This window comes from Acomys russatus, chromosome 2 (assembly GCF_903995435.1).
Source record: "Acomys russatus chromosome 2, mAcoRus1.1, whole genome shotgun sequence".
In the NCBI taxonomy this organism is placed as follows: Eukaryota; Metazoa; Chordata; class Mammalia; order Rodentia; family Muridae; genus Acomys; species Acomys russatus.
In genome coordinates this window covers 54,858,753-54,879,270 of record NC_067138.1, presented here as the reverse complement: position 1 = coordinate 54,879,270, position 20,518 = coordinate 54,858,753, and the positions used below count along the sequence as shown (strand labels likewise).

The window sequence follows — 20,518 nt, the reverse complement described above, 5'->3', positions numbered from 1 at the left end:
TACATAGAAAAGCACTGCAAATCTATAGAAAAGCAGCTTGGGTGTGAGCAACCACAGTAAATTACTTGCTTGTGAAAAGATTAAACAGGAAGACAAGGAACTATGGCTTCCAGTCCCTTCATTTAATCAGGACAAGCGGTTGGACCACAGCCTGAGTGTCTACCTATAGCACAATGAATTTGTAACAATAAAAAAGTAACGAAGGATAAATACAAAATAATCTTCTTGTAAACAATCCTTAGGTTATACCCAATGCAGAATGTTTAATGAAGCAACCGAGTCACAGCTCTTAGTCACAAACCAGCATTATAACTCAAAGTCAAATATGTACTCATTGGCCAGGTATATTCGCCGGAATATAAGAGCTGCCAATGCCAAAGTCAGGATGACGATCAGCATGGCTGACCCGCCGTGCTCTGTGTGGTTGGCTCTTGGTGGCTGGCCTTGGCTGACGTCAGGGGCAGTGGATGACCTTCTCTGACTCTGCTGCTGGGCTCGGCGCTGCCGAGGGCTCATGGAGGTACTCTTAGGAGCTGACTGGGTAGGTTGTGGCAAGGGTGCTCCAGATGCATTCTGGGTTCCATACTAGGAAAGGATAAGAAAATCTATTTGAAATTAGTTAAAAAAAAAAAAAAGTGTCTGCACTTGTTAACAGTTTGAGAATACCTAGAAATATTCAATGTAACCAGGGAAATCTACCAAAAGCCATCTGAATGCTGAGACTAGGAACCACGTGATGAATAAGCCAGAAGCTGGTGATGTCCTGAGCACCGTGAGGTGGAGGGGCCTGTTTACCAGCAGGTGACAGCAAACGCAGCAACAGCAGCTTCTGCTCCCTGCTTTTCCGTCAGAAGACTGAGGAGAGAAGCAATTTGTTCTCCATTTCCAACTTGAAAAGTACCCACTATAAATGGTAGAAAGAATCCAACTCCAAAAAGTACACTTTCTGTGACTCTGACTTCCTCAGTATTACTTTACCATATCAACACTAGTAAGAAAATAATTTAACCACAAATTTTTCATATCGCTATTGTAAAAATGTGCTTGTTTTCAAACACAGCTTACCCCTTCCCACAATCCCAGACAAGTGAACTAAACCCAAGTCTAAAAGTATCTTTAACTTAGAATTGGGTGTTTGATGTTGTCAAGAAGGCCGTGGGTACGTGAGTGCCTCAGTGCTCTGTACACCGTGGGTACGTGAGTGCCTCAGTGCTCTGTACACCGTGGGTACATGAGTGTCTCAGTGCTCTGTACATGGCTGTTTCTCCACAGCATGGGTGACAGCTTCTTCCAGTCACCACGACTGCTCAGTTAGAGGACAATCATAATGTGACATAAGGGCTTCAAAGTCTTAAGTTTGCCTTGGAGATACTAAAACTAGCAGTATCACATTCAAAGAAGGCACAAAACACAGAACTACATACACATAGACTCCTTATCCTGCCTCGGCTACATCAGAGGCCTTTAATTCTCTCACTGGGAGCAGCTGTCACTCCCAGAACATACTCATTCTTTCGGAAAAGAAATAGAAATGTATGTTCTACTCTGTGTAATACGAGTTACATACAAGACCTTTCAAATACTTTCCAATAGAGAAAATGTAAACAGAAAAGAATCAAGTAATATAATCCAAATACTTCTTTTAGCCATTAAGATAAGTGAGGGAGGTGGATCCCTGTGAGTTCAAGGCCAGCCTGGTCTACAGAAGCGAGTCCAGGACAGCCAAGACTACACAGAGAAACCCTGTCTAAAAACAACAACAACAACAACAAAAAACCCGTTAAGCTTTGTACTGGCAACAAACTTTAAATATAAGGGGGAAATGGCTGATCTAAGTTACTTGCAGAATTTCCATTTGAAACCTGCCATTCATTTCAACTTTAAAAGATGTTAACTGGCCAGGCGTGGTGGCGCATGCCTTTAATCCCAGCACTCGGGAGGCTGAGGCAGGTGGATCTCTGTGAATTCGAGGCCAGCCTGGTCTACAAAGGGAGTCCAGGACAGCCAAGGCTACATAGAGAAACTCTGTCTTGAAGAAAGGAAAAAAAAAAAAAAAAAAGAAAGAAAGAAAGAAAGAAAAAAGATGTTAACTGGGTGTGGTAGCTCCTGGCCAAAATAGCAGCACTCAAAGAGCAGTGAAGACAAGATGGTAAATTCAAGGCCAGCCTGGGCTACATACCAACACTTCATTTCAAAATACAAGGGTGGGGGCTGGAGAGATGGCTCAGCGATTAAGAGCACTGACTGCTCTTCCAGAGGTCATGAGTTCAATTCCCAGCAACCACATGGTAGCTAACAACCATCTATAATGTGATCTGATACCCTCCTCTGGCCTGCAGGTGTACATGTAGGCAGAACTCTGTATACATAATAATAAATAAACCTTTCAAAATACAAGGGTGTGCCTCTTAGTGGCAGAGCACTTTCCTACCATCCATAAAACACTGGGTTTGCTCCCTAGCATAGGAAAAAAGCTTATATAATCTGAATTTCTTAAAATTATTCTTTGGAATTTTTTAAGTGTAGTTAACCCACATTGAGTTAAGAAATTGTACTAATGCTGAATTTAAAGCTGCATAAAATCAGACTTGTACAGTCTAGGACTCCAAGGGACAATCTGTCCATTGAAGAGTGCACTGAAGAGCTCTATGTTGTACGAGTCCCCATATCCTCACGAATGCCACACAGGAAGTGACCCAATATTCAGTGAGTGAACTTGAGTTACAGCAGCCAATACAGAAACATTACAGCCTAACTTCCACATCCTGCTGCTGCTCAGCTAAGAGCACAAGCATGTTCAGTAGATCCAAGGACTAAAGCCTAAAGAGAACAGATTCAAGAGGTTCAGCCGGCCTTGAACACGTGGTCCTCTTGCCTCCGCCTCCCCCCCAGTGCTAAGGCTGCCGGTGCACCACCATCCCCATGAGGAACAGCTCTTCAGGGAAGAGCATGATGACAGTACCACTATCGCCTGAGAGACTGGCTCATATGAAAATTTTCATTGAGTATATTGTTTTTCCTTGGTTTAAGGGGGATTATCCTGCCCATAAAATTGACAAAACAGTGACTCTTTATCATTTTTCCTCTAGCCTTGCCTACTAGACGTGTGCTCCTAAGCCAGTTATTTAGCCTAAGTCTCAGCTCCCTCATCCGTACAATGAGGATGATATCCAATTCAGCAGGATTAAATGGATTAATGACATAAAGTGCTTATGATACACAATTACCTAGTAAATGTTAATCATTACTAATATTGCTACTATTAACATATCCTTTTGAGGCATTCAGATTTAGGTTTGAAAACTAAGTTGTAAATTTACTTAGAGTAGTTCTTAGCCTCCTTATTAGCATGACTAATACATTTAGAAAACACTCCTTAAAACATGCTGGTAATCTTAGAACTTGGGAGGCTGAGGCAAGAGGACTGGTAACCTCAAGGCTAACTTGGAGTACATAGCAAGACCATGTCTTTTAAAAAAATTAAACAACCCAGGCCACATAAGACTCTAGGTTTGATTCCAGTACTACAAAAGAAATGAATCAATTGTTGTCCAATATTTAGTACATTTGCTTTAACAAAAACGCTTATTGCTGGGTGGTAGTGGTGCACGCCTTTAATCCCAGCACTCAAGAGGCAGAGGCAGGAGGATCTCTATGAGTGACTTTCAGGACAGCCAATGCTGCAGACAGGGAAAACCTGTCTTGAACCCCACGCCCCTAGCCGCAAAAAAAGCTTATATAGCCGGTCGTGGTGGCGCACACCTTTAATCCCAGCCCTCAGGAGGCAGAGGCAGGCGGGTCGCTGTGAGTTCGAGGCCAGCCTGGTCTACAAAGTGAGTCCAGGATGGCCAAGGCTACACAGAAAAACCCTGTCTCAAAAAACCGGAAAAAAAAAAAAAAGCTTATGTTTTACTTAGGTTTCTATATTTCAGGTGCCTTTTGAACAAGTAGTTAAATATTGATGAAATGTTATGAAATGCTTAAATTTTCCTTTCTAAAATAATTATAGTCATAGTGATGTTTACAATAACAAACAGTAGGTGATTTTGTTTGCTTTTTATATTAAATGCTTCTAAATTTTTATTCACTTATTTACTATAGATGTGCATCCACATGATATATGTGGGTCACATGCCATGTCACACTATGGAAGTCAGAGGACAACACTGAGATGTCGGTCCTTTTCCACCTTTATGTGGGCTCCAGGGGTTGACTCGGGCTGCCAGACTTGTGTGGCAAATGCCTTTACCCATTGGGCCATCCCACCAGCCCTGGAGTGATTTTTCGTATAGACAGAATGGCTTACTCCAAATTTCAATCCCTGGGTGGGACCAGGAAGCTGACAGAATGAAGAACACAAGCTACTATCAGGTATTTTTCCACTAACTATATAAAAGCACTAAGCCATAGACATTTACTAATGACAAAGCAAATGATAATTAAAATAAGTATTAACTGGAGTATGTAACAAGGCACTTGACAGATTTAAAGCATATTTATGTGCCCATATTACTCTGTAAAAGAAAGCCACTCAAAGGTATTTAGTCCCACTTTATAGTAGATTCTTTTTCAATTGTCTGACCGTTGAAGTACTATCGGGCCAGTGAGATGGCTTAGTACATAGAGGTGCTTGCTGCCAAGCATGGTGACCTAAGTTTAATGCCAGGTCTATTCATACAGAGTAGCATGTGCACGACTCCCTTGACAAACCAGTGAGTGCCTTCTACAGACCCGAGGGGATTTAAGATGTGGCTTCCTAGTCAAATAATCTGTAGCAAAGCTGACTGCAAAGGACGCACGCTCATCCTGTGTACACGTTAAGTCAGACCACGTACTCTCTCCCCGCAATACTCATTATTTAGCGCCACGACAGCAACGTCGTCAGTCAGCCTCTCTGACCGCCTGTGCTGAGCCGCTTTTTGAAGCAATGGGTCAGAGCAGAGCTATCACCACCCACAGACACTTGTTCTTCCCTCCAATGCCTGGTCATTAACGCCACACAAGGCAGCAATTCAACAGGGCAGCAGGAGCAGGATTTAAGTTCTGTGTGTCAGCTGCTAGCCATGTGCTGCAGAGAGCTTAGGACACGGCCAGTGTGCCTGAGGGTCAGCGTGGCTGACTTCACTAAGCATGACTGAATTTAAACTTAGGTAGCCACATGTGACAGAGCACGAGGCAGAACCAGTCCACGGCAAGACTGTGGCTCAGGGGATTAGCGCTCGGTGCCTGGACTACCAGTAAGCTGGTAGCGCTCATGCTTTATCCAGGCTAGCCCTGTGTTAGCACTGACTTTAAAGAAATCACAGCAGTCTCAAACAACAACAAGACTTAGGAACTATTTCATCCAACCCCACTTAGCAAAGAAGCCTGATGCCCACAAAGATTTGTCCCAAACAACATAATTAGTGGGGCAGCTGGCTAGTCCTACTACTAAAAAAAAAGACCCCAAAAACATAATTTTCAGTATTTGATCTAGAACCTTATCTTACTCCAAACAAGTGTGTGCATGTGTGTGATACATATACAGTGTGTATGTGTGTGGTGTGTGGTGTGTGGTGTGTGGTGTGTGGTATATAGTGTGGAGGTGTGTGTGTGTGTGTGTTGTGTGTGTGTGTTATATGTGTGGTATGTGGGGGGTTGTAGAGTGGGAGGTATAGTGTGTGTGTGGTGTATATGTGTATGTGGTGTATGTGTAGTGTGGGTGTGTGGCTGTGTGGCTGTGTAGTGTGGTGTGTGTGTGGTGTGTGTGTGTGTGTGTGTTGTGTGTGTGTGTGTGTGTATTAAAAGATAAGAGCCATACCGACGTGCTTGCTGTAGCACCCTGGAATGTTGTAGGTAAATCATCTTGTGAATCATTTAGTGAGAAAGAGTGGTTTAAATCTGATTCAGCGATAGTCTTTCCAGATGAATTGACTTCGGCCTATAAATAAGATATACCCAAGAGCAGTGTTACAAGAAGAAACGTATTAACAATCAGCTAATCCCCTCTCCTGACTTTATTTCCATTGCTTCTTTCATATTTACTATCAGTCGGTTAAGCGTGCTGGCAACTGCTATATCTAGGTGCAGGAGGACAACGAGACAACCTGCGTCCTCAAGCAGCTGCTAAGGACCGCCACTGTCCATGGCTTCCAACTACAAGTCTAAGATCTCTGCAAACTAGAGCTTTGGGCGATTTATATATAAAGTCTGATGTAGCTTGCGAGGCTACCTGGGCTGTAACAGTCTCAGGGTGACCAGGCTTTACTGTAACAGTCAACTTCAGCTGTATGTATTTTTTTTCGAATGTGGGAAATCACAATACTCAAAACACATCTGACCCTAAGATCTTCAGAGAAAAGATGTTAAGTATAACAGGAATCATGGAAAGGAACCAAGAGAAAACTCCCGCGAACTGGAGCAGACCAGACAGAGGGCAGGAAAGCAGGTGAGAGGGTAGCACACTGCTTAATACAGCTTAGTTAAACTCCAGAAACATGAGTGTGATTTCTCAAAGGATTAAAATATCGTGTAAATTTTATATTTGGCTAAAATATGCAGAAAAAGGGAAATATGCCAAAATATTAACAGCAGCTATTTCTTGGACATGAGATTGCCTAGTCTGTTCAAAAAGAACTAGAACTTATAAAGCACTGGGGATGGTTCTAAATGCACCTGTAACACATGTACACATGTGCTAATTAACATACCCTGACAAAGTCCCACAGGGAGGTAGGGATATCATTTACAGGGGTAAAGGGGGCACATGATGGTAAAGTACCGTGTCTGATATGTCAGCATACTGCCAGTAAACTGCAAAGTTGAGATCCGGATGCAGTCTTTACGCTAGTCTAGCTTTAACTGCTGTCCCAAAGGCCTTCCTGAGCACAGCTTACACGTTTTATAATATGAAAACATTATTTACAAAATCTCAATCCAAAATATATTACTTTCCTTTTTACCTAGAATTCAACAGTAAACAAAAAGGCTCCACAAGCGGATCTGTTTAGGAATTTAGAGTACCTTAAAACTAATTTGTCTGGCCAGTTCTTTGGCTTCTTGATCAGCCTGGCTTGAATCACTTCCAGATTTTAAAGGCAACAGGACATCCTTCATGGCAGAGCCACAGCCTTCACAACAGAAATCTTGTGATCTGGTAGGAGACAATGTTGTTCAGTGAGCACGGCCCAAACAGTAGAGTACCAATTCACCTTTACTGAGACACTCAGACAGGGGCTGGAGATGCTCAGCACTTAAGAGCACTAAGTGCTCTTCCAGAGGACTGGCTTCAACTCCCGGGACCCACATGGTAGGAAACCACCACCCGTAACTTAAGTTCTCAGGGAGCCAACACCCTCTCTGACCTTCACAGGCACTGCACACACAACACACAGCCATATGCACACACGCAGGCAAGATATCCATAAATAAATAAATCCAAACCCAAATCCAAAAATAAATAAATCTTTTTTAAAAGCTTAGATACTAAATAACTAACAGAAAAAAAAAAAAAAAAACACTAACAGTCATCTATCTATAGGCTGTGAGACAATCAAGGCAGTATTAGTTCTCAGACAAGTAAAAGTGTTCATTAAAAAAATAAGTTTAGATTTCATTTTTTAAAATAAGTTATCTAGAGAATAGAGCTTCAGCTCTACAGTGGCAGCATATTTATATAAACTGTCTATTATACTGTATGATACTACCCTCATGAACACAGATCATGAGCCCATTCAAAGTCTGCAGAAAAAGTCTAATATAAAGCTCCAATTGTCTCCTAGCAGAAACATATAAAACAGCAAAGAAGCCAATTAAAAATAGAGTTTATGGCCAGGTGTGTTGACACACACCTTTAATGCCAGAACTTGTGAGTTCGAGGACAGCCAGGTCTAAATAGTGAGTTCCAGGACAGCCAGGGCTTCATAGTAAGACGGTCTCAAAAAAAAAAATGTCTCTCTCTCTCTCTCTCTCAAACACACACACACACACACACACACACACACACACACACACACACAGCCAATTTACAGATATTAGAAAATATTCACCTATACTATTCACTTAAGCAGGAGTACAGATGAAAGATTTCGAACAACTTGTGTAAAAAATTAAGATAGGCTGAGTCAACAGTTACATTAAGCAGAGTAGACCTATAACTACACTGTTTTGCTAGATGTACTTGCTTTCCCACCATCCTTTTGTATTCTAGATGGAGCCAAAACTGCACTAAGGGCAGGGGTGTGACTCAATTGGTAGAAGGCTTGCCTAGCACACACACAGCCCTGGCATGATCCCCAGCACTGCAGAGTGCACACTGGTGTTGCACACCAGTGGTCCCAGCAGTTGGGAGGTGGAGGAATAAGATAAAGAGTTCAAGGCCATCCTCAGCTTCACAACTGGTGTAGGCAGGAGACTTCAGCACAGAAAATGTATCAAACCAACAATTGTACCCAGGTGTGGTGGTGCATGCCCTTAATCCCAGCACTGGAGAGGCAAAGGCAGGTGGATCTGTGTGAGTTCAAGGCCATCCTGGTCTACAAAGTAAGTTCCAGGACAGCCAGGGATATATAGTGAGACCCTGTCTCAAAAAGGGCGGGGGTTGTCTCCATCATCTCATCACTATTGAAAGAAAACAGCACTTTGAAGTGAATGAATTATTACGATATGTAGATAAAAATACACCAAAAAGAGGAAAACAAATAACAAAACCCTGAGAAGGCAGTATTACCATATTACTACCTAAAAAAAAATTTCCTTTATTTTATCCTAGATCCTCCACTGAATATCTGCCATGAGCTGGGTTCCGTTACCACCTAGGGAGCTGATCTTGCAAAGAGCTGTACATAAACAATGGCTCTGGCTCTTCCCACTTGTGATGCTGTCTGAAGTGGGACAAAGGGCAGTAATACTTCCCAGGAGATATGTCTCCCACTGGAGAAAAACAACTCTTAGTAGAACGTCACCAACTACTTTATTCTTAATTATTATTTTTTTATGTGTTATAGATGTTTTGCATGCATATACATCTGTACATCACATATGTTCCTGTGGCCACAGAAGCCAGAGGGGGAGTCAGCTGGAGCCTATGGGGTAGGAGTTATAGTTAGGAACCACAATGTGGGTGCTAGGAATCAAACCCAGGTCCTCTGGAAGAGCAGCCAGTGTTCCTAGCCACGGAGCCATCTCTCCAGCCCATGAACTACTTTTAAAAGAATGAGATAGTTGGACTGGCAGTACAGCTCAGTGGCAAAGCACCTCTCTGACATGGACATCAAGTGAAACCCTGTGACTGATCACAAGTTTCCACTCTGAGGAAATCTGCAGAACTGGATTTCTACAATGCTAAGACTGGATCCTTAAGCAAGGGGACAGCAGAGAAAGATACGTAACACTGCTAACCACTAATACCACTCAGCTCTAACAAGGAACTTACTTTTTGGCAAGTGCTCTTCTCTCCTCGGGTGTGTAATCTAGAGAACCTATGGCTCCCTCTCCTTTAGTTGGCATAAACCCAATGATGGCCAGCAATGCAGTCCTTACTGAAACAAAAAGGTAACATAATTCGGTGAAATGGGCTGGGGTCAGGGCTGGGGGAGGGGCGGGACTGGGGTAGGAGCTGCATTATGAACCAGATCAGCAGTGCAAGCATGGGGACAAAATTTGGTCTTGAGCACTCTTGTGCTTTCAGTGTGTTTGTTTTAAGAAATAAAAAAGGGCTGGGGATGGTGGCACATGCCTGTAACCCCAGCACTTGGGAGGCAGAGGCAGGCGACTCCTGGGGGTTGGCTTGGCCATCAAGTCTAACAAAATGTGCAAGCTCCAGGTTCAGAGGGAGACTGCCTCCAAATATAGGGTAGAAGAAAATTGAGGAAGACACCCCACAACTGCTGGCCTCACACACATCTGCACACAAACAAGTACACAAATAAAGACGTAGACAAAATAAGCATTTTAAGAGGAATTAGGTTTGCTCTGGAAAAAGATCTGAAGGTTCTGAGAAGAGATACAAGTAAGAGTTAATTAAACTAATGTACGAACCTACATGGAAAGGTATTCTTGTTAATTTCTCAGTGTATCACAGATTGGCCAAAGCATCTTCAATCTCAAAAGGGTATAACTCATTTGTATACACTGAACAATGACAGGAGCTTATATTCATTAATACTCACTGCTCCACGAAGGCTGCCAGGTTTCAGGATGATGTCCTGAGATACTTAAACAGATCTTCTTGCCTACTTCAAATCGTCCATTAGCCTTAGAAATAAAGAACACATTTTAAGAACTGCAAAAGTCTATTTAAGCCAGGCACAGTGGAGCATACCTGTAATCCCAGCACTAGGGGAGGCAGAGGCAGGCAGGAAAGCAAGCGGATCTCTGTGAGTTCAAGGCCAGCCTGGTCTGCAAATTAAGTCTGAGACAGCCAAGGAAACTCTGTCTCAAAAAATTAAAAAAAGGAAGGAAAGAAAGAAGGAAGAAAGGAAGGAGGGAGGGAAGGAAGGAAGGATTGAGGGAGGGAAGGAAGGAAGAAAGAAAAGAGGAAAAGACTAAGAGACTCCTGGCACCTACTGTCCTTTCAGAGATGACTGCTGAAGCTAATTCTCACAAATAAAAAGCAGCTGCTGTCCTGAGCAGGTGAAGTAGCCACAACATTAAGGAAGAAAGTGAGAAAGAACAGACACTAAGACAGAACTAGCACTCCACTAGGAGGAGATGACTCAGTCCTGCCTCCTGGACACTCCTGGGTCATGTTCTAGAACCACTTCCTGAATCACAGTTGGAAGTGGCTTTAAGGAAGGATGAGGTTGAGAAGGCAACACTGACTGAGGAGGGTGTGGCTGCTTTCAATGTGGCAAGTGCAACTGAGCACTGGTTAGCTACTGGGAAAGAGCTGTTACCTATTGTGCGTGTGCGCGCGCACACACGTTCCTCCCAGTTAACTGAAAGTAAGTCCCAAGATGGAAGCCTAAAGGGCAGCCCCAGCCTTACACCAACATCAACATTAGCAGGAAGACCCAGTGCTTGTTTAAGCAGCTTCAAGATGCCAGTAACTTTAGAGTGTGGCTGTATTTGCCAAAACACCATTGTACTTGACAGGAACAAAAGCTAAATTTCAAAGACAATATATGACCTACGTGCACTAAGATGGAAAGGGCACTTGTCAGAGCCCTGGCCAGTGTCTCTAAAACAAATGCCTTTTGCATTCTCCAAAGTGCAGCAACAGCTGTGCTAGTCCGCTGCTGCAGATGAGCACCTCGTGTCCCAGAGAGCTGCCTAGATGCAGCAGGATGAAGTCTGAGAAGCCATGGCAATTCTCAGATAAGCAGAGAAAGCGCGCTTTAACAGAGAACATCTGTGAAACCGGACTGCAATAGCCTACACAGCAGTAAGATTATCAAAGACAGAAATAAGGCAACAAAGACCACTGTGTGTGTGTGTGTGTGTGTGTGTGTGTGTGTGTGTGTGTGTGTTATTTTTTCATGATTAGGAAAAAACTAAACAAGTGGGGGAAGGAAAGTTTAGCAATCAAGAGAGTTAATATAGCAATAGTATATATTCTTCCACATGAAAATAAAACACACAAAGGTAGAAATTCTAAGATATAAAAAAATTAAATAACATTTATTAAGGTTTCTGTAGCACTCCTCACACACTCGTTCACTGACTCCTAACAAGCGAGCTTCGATGCTTACGCACTATCACCACTGTACTTCACAGATGCATCCGCTTCTTCTCAATTATTCTGAGGAAAAGGTACCATGGTCTAGGCTTTGAAGGAAAAACGAGAGGAATACTCTACTTCATTTCATGTGACTAAGCTGAGTGTCGCTGTAGATGGCTACAGAACCTAGCCCAGAGGCACTGTGAAAAGCCGATAGCTCTTACCGTTAGCAGAATAATGCTTGGTGGTTTCATGGGGTACTCTGGCGGCAGAACGATGCGTCCATGATAGACTCCTCCATCAAAGTCAGAATCTGGGGGCCCTCTAACTGTGAAGTGCCATTCAAAAAGGTTATCCTAAACAAGAACAAGAATCCACAGGGCCAAGAACATTTAAATTTTATCATTTTTATCAACAGTAACATTAAAAATTTCAGCTGAAGAAAATCAAATGCTTTCTAATAGTGATATAATACTTTCTACTGCTCAAAATGCTTCAAAGTCATTAGTAAAAAGGGGTTGTTTAATGTAAATTTTATCTTTCATAAAAGCTACAATCAAGCTGGTCGTGGTGGTGCACGCCTTTAATCCCAGCACTTGGGAGGCAGAGGTAGGCAGATCGCTGTGAGTTCGAGGCCAGCCTGGTCTACAAAGTGAGTCCAGGACAGCCAAGGCTACATAGAGAAACCCTGTCTCGAAAAACCAAAAAAAAAAAAAAAAAAAGCTAAAATCTTTTAAAACCAAATAATTTAAAATTTCTGAGTCCTATTATATATAAGATTCATTTAATTAAAACATCAATTATAGAAAATATAGCCAAGTCATTAGTATAAATTTGAGTTATTTTAACAAATCTTTACAAAATATTCCTCATTATGTATAACTGGCTAGTAATATTAATAGACTATATGTCATTACACAGTTACTAAGTTACTTTTCAAATCTCAAAGTTCTCACACATTATGGTATTTGTGTCTTCACTGTTACCATGAAAACCTGACCTGCACATTCAGTACCCTTTCACAGGTGAAAACACAAGGTAGAGATGTTTGTGGCAAAAGCCCAGGGTAGCTGCAGAGACCCCTGAGGGGCTGGAGGCTTCTTGCCATAGTGTCTGGGGTCCTTCCTACTACCCTCCCTCCCTCAGCACCAAGTTAGTATCTGGAACTCACTTACAGAGACCCTAAATCAGCTTTGCCTCGGGGCCTGATGAAAGGCCAGTGAAGCACTCAGGAACTAAAGTGGGTCAATAACAACGTCACACACATCATTAGCAAGCCAAGCAATGGAACACAGCCCTTCCTAGAGCTGTCTTAGATACTAAGGCACCCTGAGGAAGACGGACACAGAGACTGACCTCCAGAGGCTGGGCATGGTAATGATCTGTTGGGTCTTTTAACTCTGCCGCTTCTTTCATCAGCCGTTTAACAGCTAAAAGAAAATCCAGAAAATGGAGATATTTAAAATACACTTTTCTAAGTGATCAGCACTGACTAATACAAACCTTTCTAGCCAGCTGTGACAGTGCTCCCCTTTAACCCCAGCTCTCAGGTGGCAGAGGCAGGTGGTCTCTGAGTTCTAGACAAAAACCAGGTAGCTCCACAGAAGAGACTGAACGGCAGAGGAATGAATATGAAATGTACAAAAAAAAAAAAAAAAAAAAAAAAAAAAAAAGAGTGGTAGAGAGACAGGCTAACAGGAAAGCAATTCCCATGCACAGAGCCAGATCAATCTGGCGCTGCTTTTCATACTATTTCATTTGAATCTAAGATTTTTTTAAATCTATGCTTTAAAAAAAAGTTCCAGCCAGGCATGGTGGTGCATGCCTGTAATCCCAGCACTCAGGGAGGCAGAGGCAGGTGGATCGCTGTGAGTTCAAGGCCAGCCTGGTCTACAAAGCGAGTCCAGGACAACCAAGGATATAGAGAAACCTTGTCTTGGAACCCCACCCCCCCAAAAAAGTTCCTACCCAGGAGTGATGGTACACACCAGGAACCCCTGAACTCAGGAGGCCAAAACAGGAAGCTTTCAAGCTTGAAGCCAGCCAGGCCACACAGCAGGACTGTTTCACATGACAAAACCTTACTATTCTTTTCCATCTCCTAGTCTGAGACTTTGCCCACTTACGAAATACTTCAAGTATTTACTAGGTGCTAGGTGTGACAGCTACAATCATAAAATTCTGGGGCACCGAGACCTCAGAGTTGGAAGGCAATCAGTATTAATACAGCATGGTCACGTCTGTATTAGAGACATACATATTTGACACAACCTCCTGCTCCAAATTGTAGACATTCAACTTTCATTTCTCAGAGACGCCTCACTTGCTCTCTGCTCCAGACCTCCTTACTTAGTTTCCTCAGCTTGCAAAACTGTTCTGACACCTGTGCCACCTACACTGGCTCTCATATACAAGCAACGTCGTTTTGTTACTGTTGTTTTGTTTCATTTGGGTTTTTTGTTTGTTTTTTGAGACAAGTGGTCTAACTATGCAACCTTTTGGCTGGCCTGGAACTCACCGAGAGCTCCACCTGCCTCTGACCTGTCACCCTCCTGAGTGCTAGGATTAAAGGGACGCATCACCATGGCCCACCTTTCAGTAATTTCTTCAGGAAGGTCCATGTGATACTTACCCACCCATCCTCATCTGCGCAAATAGTATCCGAGATAGAATACAGACTAGGAATCCTCTTCAAATGACTCTAACGGCCAGTGAGGTCGGTCACCCACTGCCCTGAGACCAACAAGACTGGGGCTCTTGCTATGTGTTGTCATGACACTGCCCCGCAGGATCTGTTTAACCCGTCATTTCTGATAAGTATTGTAAGGCTCTATGTCACTTTGGTCTTCTCACAGCTTAGGACTGAGATTATTCAAATACGATGAATGAACGTTAAAGTCTTCCAACATTTCTCTTCCCAAGAATCTGGAGCTGTGACTGGTGATATTTGTAAACGAATTTGACATAAGACAAAATCTTTTATTCAAAGAAAAGATCAGTGAGAACCCTAATATGAAAAATAACCAATAGGTATCTGTTTTGGTTGAAAAGGTCAGTGTGGAGAAGCCTCCCATCTAGGGGCCAAGGAGAAGGACTGAAGGCTGCTAAGATGACTCAGCAGGTAAGAACACTTGCCAAGCAAGCCTGAAGATGTCAGTTCAATCCCCAGGACTCAGGTAAAAAGCTAGCCGCAGTGGCAGTGGCATGCATGTTTGTAAATCCAGCACTCCTGTGGTAAGACGAGGTGGAGACAAGAAAATCACCTGGATGCTTGCAGGCCAATTAAAGCTCACAGCAGAAACAGCAACTAAGAGTCCTCATCCACAAGACAGAAGCAAGAACTGACTGAGGTTGTCCTCTGACTGCCACACATTCACCTTGACACACGTGCACATGCACACCTGCATACTGCACACGCACATGATGATGATTATGATGTCGTCATCATCTCTGGGTTTCTATTGCTGCAACAAAACACCATGACCAAAAAGCAAATTGGGAAGGAAAGGATTTATTCAGCTTACACTTCTACATTGCCAAAGGAAGTCAGGACAGGAACTAAAACAGAGCAGAAACCTGGAGGCAGGAGCTGATGCAGAGGCCATGGAGGGGTGCTGCTTATTGGCTTGCTCCCCGTGGCTTGCACAGCCTGATTTCCTATAGAACCCAGGACCACCAGCCCAGGGCTGGGCCCTCCCCCACTAATCACTAATTAAGATAATGTCTTACAGCTGGATCTTCTAGAGGCATTTTCTCAATTGAGGCTCCCACCTCTCTGATGACTCTAGCTTATGACACAAAACCAGCCAGTACAAATAATAATTTTTTAAAGAAAAGGACCCAAGTCTTCTGGCATTACTTTTCCTGTGGCTGTATAAATACTCAGACAAAAGCAATTTAAAGAAGAGTTTATCCCCACTCACAAGGTACAGTTGTTCATGGTGGGAAAACCATGCAACAGCTAGCTGCTTAGCCTACATCCACAATCAGAAAGAGGACAGCTGAGTGCTAATACTCATCCTATGCTTCCTTTTTATCCCAGTCCAGAAGCCCAGACCATGGAATGGTGCCTCCCACAGTTAAGGCTAACCTAACCCATACAGTCCTCACAGGAACCGCTCAGAGGCTCATCTGCTAGGTGATTCTAGGTACTGTCAGGTTGAAAACCCAGTATTATGATAGTTAATTTCATGTCAATTTGATGAGATATAAAAATCACCTGGGAGATAAGCTGTTGGTTATAACCAAGAGATGGTCTTGATCTAATTACGGAAGTGGACAGACCCACTCACTGTAGATGGCACTATTCCCTAAGCGAGGATCCTGAACCATACTTTAAACAAAAGGAGACAGTAAGCTGAGCACAAGCGTTCACAATGTTCTGCACTTGCCTTTAGATGCAACGTGACTACACGCTCCAACCTCCTGTGGCTTCCCCACTACAATGGACTCTAACCTTGAACTGTGAGCCAAAAATAATCCAATCTCCCTGCAGTTGCTTTTGTCAGAATATTTCATCACAGCAACAAGAAATTAGCCATAACATTCTTGTTTTAAAGTCTCATAAAAATGAGCCAGGTGTGGTGGAAACATTAGTTTCTCTTGGAAAGGCAGTATCATAATGTCGTCAGTTCCTAAGACACGCTATGGCTCAGGAGGCAGCAAACTACAGATTCCCATTGGGAACCCAAATGATGCTTCCAACTTCCCCTTCCTGTTCTCAGGAAGAAGGGACGTCAGTAAAAGTTTCAGAACTAATGTTTCTGCTTACAAAGACACTACAAAGATATTTTCTTAAAAAAAAAAAAAAAAAATTAAAGAAGCCAGGTATAGTGGTGCACACCTTTAATCCCAGCAGCTGGGACGCAGAGGCAGGGGGATCTCTATGAGCAGTCTACAAACCGAGTGCAGGACAGCCAAGGCCACACAGAGAAACCCTGTCTCGAAAAACGAAAAGCAAACAAACAAACAAAAAATGAAACAAAAGAAAAACAGAGAAATGTTCATTAGGCAAAGGCACTTGCTACCAAGCCTGACAACAGGAGTTTGATCTCTGAGTCCCACATGATGGAAGGAGAGACCTGACTCCAGCAGGTTGTATCTGACCTCCATTTGAGTGTCACAGTGCCCCACCCCCACACACCAAATAAATAAATGTTAAAAAGGAAAACAAAACAGAGGGCAGGAGATGGCTCAGCAGCTAGGAGCAGCAGCTACTCTTCCAGAGGACGAGGATTTGATGCCCAGCACCCACATGGAAGGTCACAATCCAGTTCCAAAGGGCCCAATGCCCTCTTCTGGCCTCTGCAAGCACCAGACTCACACAGAATGCACAGACACACTCAGTCATTCCTACATATAAAAAATAAAATTAATTTAAAAATTAAAACAAAATGAACAAAACACACTTGAAGAATGTGAGTGAAGAAAGATGCGCTCCCTGCCTTAATATGCATATAGCAACTAGAAGACTTGAAAAAAAAAAAACAAATTGCAAGGCGATGTGACAGTACTGACCAGGTGTGAGCAGGGTTGATGACTGCCTAGCTACCTGAGGGAACTGAGAAGGCTGAGCCTTATGGACACCTCAGGAATAGGAATTTCGGGTGAGTTAAATGGAAAGCATTCCAAACAGAGGCTCCAATAGGGATGGAGACATCACATCTGGAGAATGGTTCAGGTGAAAATGCAAAGCAGCCTAAGAGAGGCAGGGATGGAGCTGGAAATGCAAGCAAGGGTTACTTCCACCCAGCCCGATGCAGCAAGCTACCCAACTTAGCTCTTGGCTGCTAAGGGATTGCTGCTGAAAGGGTGTCCATTTGAGAAGAGACCAATCCACCTTTGTTTCAATGGCTCTGGTGACAACAGTGACACCATTCACTGCTGGGGTAAGGTAAAGGAGCAAGAACTTCAAGGTGCCACCAGCACTGTAGATATCTCAGCGGGAGACTAGTTTGCCTAGCCTGCTCAAGGCTTTGGGATGGTGTGTGAAGGGCGGCAGCTCCCTGAGTGCCGGGAATCCACAGGATATGGATTTTAGGGAACTATACAAGTTTGAAGAAGGTGAGGCTATCAGTGAATGTGGTTTTACAACTCGCAGAGACTTTCAGTCCACGGGGATGTGTAAAAATGTTCCATCATTGTAACCGTATGTGTCTACAGTTGAGAAGGGTCTGAGCTGGCTGGAAACTGATTCGCGGGAAGCCTCCTTTGGTTGACACCAAAGTACAAACAGGAGGATCCTAGGCTGGCAGGAACCAAAGTTACCAGCTACACGAGTCAACTCTTTAACCACTGTCTGTATTGTCTTCTCTCTTTTTAAAGTTTCCCGTCCATATCACTGAGATAACCCAACCCGGCAGACAGGAAGTGGGACGCTTTAATTACTTCCTTTCACATAGTCATTAATCTATAAATAACAAAGATTTGAGAATAAATAGAGCAAGCACTATCACCAGGCTTCTCCACATCTCAGCAAGTCCTGTGGGTCACCTACCTCATCATATCATTAACTCAAAAATCGTCTACACCAATGGGAAAGTTTTTTTTTTAACTTGCTTTTAGAATACCATCATCATTGAGGAAACCTAAAAAAGGATGGAATTTATAAACAGATACAAAAGTCAACCAAAGCTCAACATACTTTGGAAATTTGTTAACTATGTACATCAGGCTGGATCTCACAGAGATTTGCCTACCACTGCAGAATAAAAGGAATGTATCACCATGCCCAGTTAGAAATGTATTTAATTTCTAAAGTTGCTTAAATGTTATCATAATCTGAAGGTTGGCTAAGAGGTTAACAGCACTAGCTACTCTTCCAGAGGACCTTAGTTCTCCCAGCACCTACGTGGCAGCTCACAAGTGTCTACAGATCCAGTTCCAGAGGATCTGACACCCTCACACAGACCTACATGCAAACAAAGCAACAATGCACACACACACACACACACAGAGAGAGAGAGAGAGAGAGAGAGAGAGAGAGAGAGAGAGAGAGAGAGAGATTGAGATTAAAAGGAATCATTTTTTAAAAAACATTGAACAATTTTTGACAACATTTTCTAATTATTCTCTGGACATCTGCCTAAGTCCCTCTGCTGATCTACAGCAGCCATATGCCTAAGGAAACACTGTATAATTTACTACACAGTTTTATTTTTAAAGCCCAACTAATTTAGTCAGGTAGTGATGGCTCATGCCTTTAATCCCAGCATTTGAGAGGCAGAAGCAGGTGGATTTCAGAGTTCAAACCCAACTGGTCTACAGAGTAAGTTCCAGGACCGCCAAGGCTACACAGAGAAACTCTGTCTCAAAAAAAAAAAAAAAAAAAAAAAAAAGGTCTAACTAATTCGATCACTCTGGCACCAAAATTAAAGCATTTCTACTTTATGTGACTTTTTTTTTTTTTTTTTTTTTTAATTCTTCAGGTTTTAAGTAATGGGCTTAAGATAGAGAATGTGGCCCATTAAAATTCAGCTGTGCAAATATAATTCTTGCACAGGCATGGCCAAATTTTAAACGAACCCTCCTAAAATATGACTGACTCTATATCTATTTACCTAAGGGCACTTTCTTGTCAGCATTCAAGCTAACAACATTCTGTTGGGCCAATATCCTCGGGCTTTTCGTTTATATATTCGGAAATTAAAAAAAAAAATCATAACGACAACTCTTTCCATAAGGATGTTAGACTTAAAGTCCAAACTAAGAAGCAGTGTAGAAAAAAAAAAAAAAAAACAGCAGCATACGCTGGGGTTTATTAATTAGAGCTCCTGGGAGGGTTTTTGGTTTTGTTTTTTGCCTGACAAATTACCAAGGTACATTTAGAACAAAGACCATGTATAGAATCCAGTAATTTGTGTCACACCTGCCTTAAAATTAGACAATTGATAGTGTGTGGGGGGAGGGTTGCAGTGTTCTTAACACACCAGAAAATAACTGGAGGCCAAGATTGTCTGGGGGGCATTGTCTTCATGAATTCACACGTATCAGCAGTTCACTCCCCAAAATCATGGTTTATTCTCAAGTACACAGCTCAACTGTGTTTAGTTACAGGACATCTTTACGTCTATAAATTCGCCCCCGAATACTGACATGGGACATTCCAACGGCAGATTCCTCAAACGTGAGTCAAACCCCAAACAAAAAGTTCGTCGGCAGCGACAGAGGGGAAAACTAAGGATGCGGGTCCAGCAAGGAGTACCTCCAGTAGAACCCGCCGACGCCGCCTTGACACCTGCCCTTGGCATGGCTGTCTCCAGCTCCGCTCGGGGAAAGAGAGGCCAGGAACCCGGAGACGCCAGCTCATCAGGGGGGAGCCGCCGCGGCCGCCCCGCCCTGCGGCCTGCACCCCGGGACCCGCAGCGGCCTCGCGTAAAGCGCGAACCCCGGGCCGCCGCGAGGGCCGGCGGACACGAGCGGGCCGAGGCGCCGCGCCCGTGAGCCCGGGGCTCCCCCTCCTCGCCCGGTCCGGCCCGGCCCACCCGCAGCCCCGCTCACCCGGGCTCTTGAGGTTGTAGCGGGTCTCCATGGCCAGTCTCCCCGCTGCCGCTCCCGTCGGCGCCGCCGCGGCTGCCCGGGTCTCGCCTGGCGAGGGCCTCGGCTGACACCGCCCAGTCCAGCCCGACCGACCGCGGGCGAGCTGCGGGCCGCGGGGTCCGCCTCCCTGAGGGCCGGCCGGCCGCCGGGGCGTCTCCGAACCGGGCGCCGGGCTGCGGACGGCCTGCGGGGCTGACGTTCCGCCCGATGCGCCGCCGCCGCTGCGTCACCGCCGGCGCCGGTCTGTGAAGTCGGCCTGACGTGGCAGTCGCTTCGTGGCGGTCTCGGTCACTCACTCGGCGGCGGGCCCGGTGATCTGCGGAGACGGGCCGCACCCTCGTC

The 20,518-nt window shown here is 44.0% G+C and overlaps 1 protein-coding gene across 3 annotated transcripts; it reads right to left on the bottom strand.

Annotated features, from left to right (window-relative positions):
• Nucleotides 1-238: 238 nt before the first annotated feature.
• Ube2j1 (ubiquitin conjugating enzyme E2 J1) lies at nt 239-20,302 on the bottom strand. 3 transcript variants are annotated; one of them, XM_051161246.1, is made up of 8 exons: nt 20,138-20,301; nt 12,995-13,068; nt 11,863-11,994; nt 10,149-10,233; nt 9,413-9,518; nt 7,003-7,132; nt 5,801-5,920; nt 239-585 (listed from the first exon to the last, which is right to left on the bottom strand). In XM_051161246.1, exons 1-8 carry the CDS (start codon nt 20,166-20,168, stop codon nt 307-309), a joined length of 957 nt encoding a protein of 318 aa, XP_051017203.1. In that variant the 5' UTR covers nt 20,169-20,301; the 3' UTR covers nt 239-306. The 3 variants fall into 3 exon arrangements, with proteins under 3 accessions (XP_051017203.1, XP_051017212.1, XP_051017221.1); XM_051161264.1 differs by having other exon boundaries at nt 374-605; nt 20,138-20,302; XM_051161255.1 differs by lacking the exon at nt 5,801-5,920 and having other exon boundaries at nt 20,138-20,302.
• Nucleotides 20,303-20,518: the final 216 nt, after the last annotated feature.

Coding starts and splice junctions, on each gene's coding strand:
- Ube2j1 (XM_051161246.1), bottom strand. CDS start 20,168: ATGGAGACCCGCTACAACCTCAAGAGCCCGG. Junction 7,133..9,412: donor AGAAGAGCACTTGCCAAAAA/GTAAGTTCCTTG, acceptor GTCTCCTACCAG/ATCACAAGATTTCTGTTGTG. Junction 5,921..7,002: donor CCAGACAAATTAGTTTTAAG/GTACTCTAAATT, acceptor TCTTATTTATAG/GCCGAAGTCAATTCATCTGG.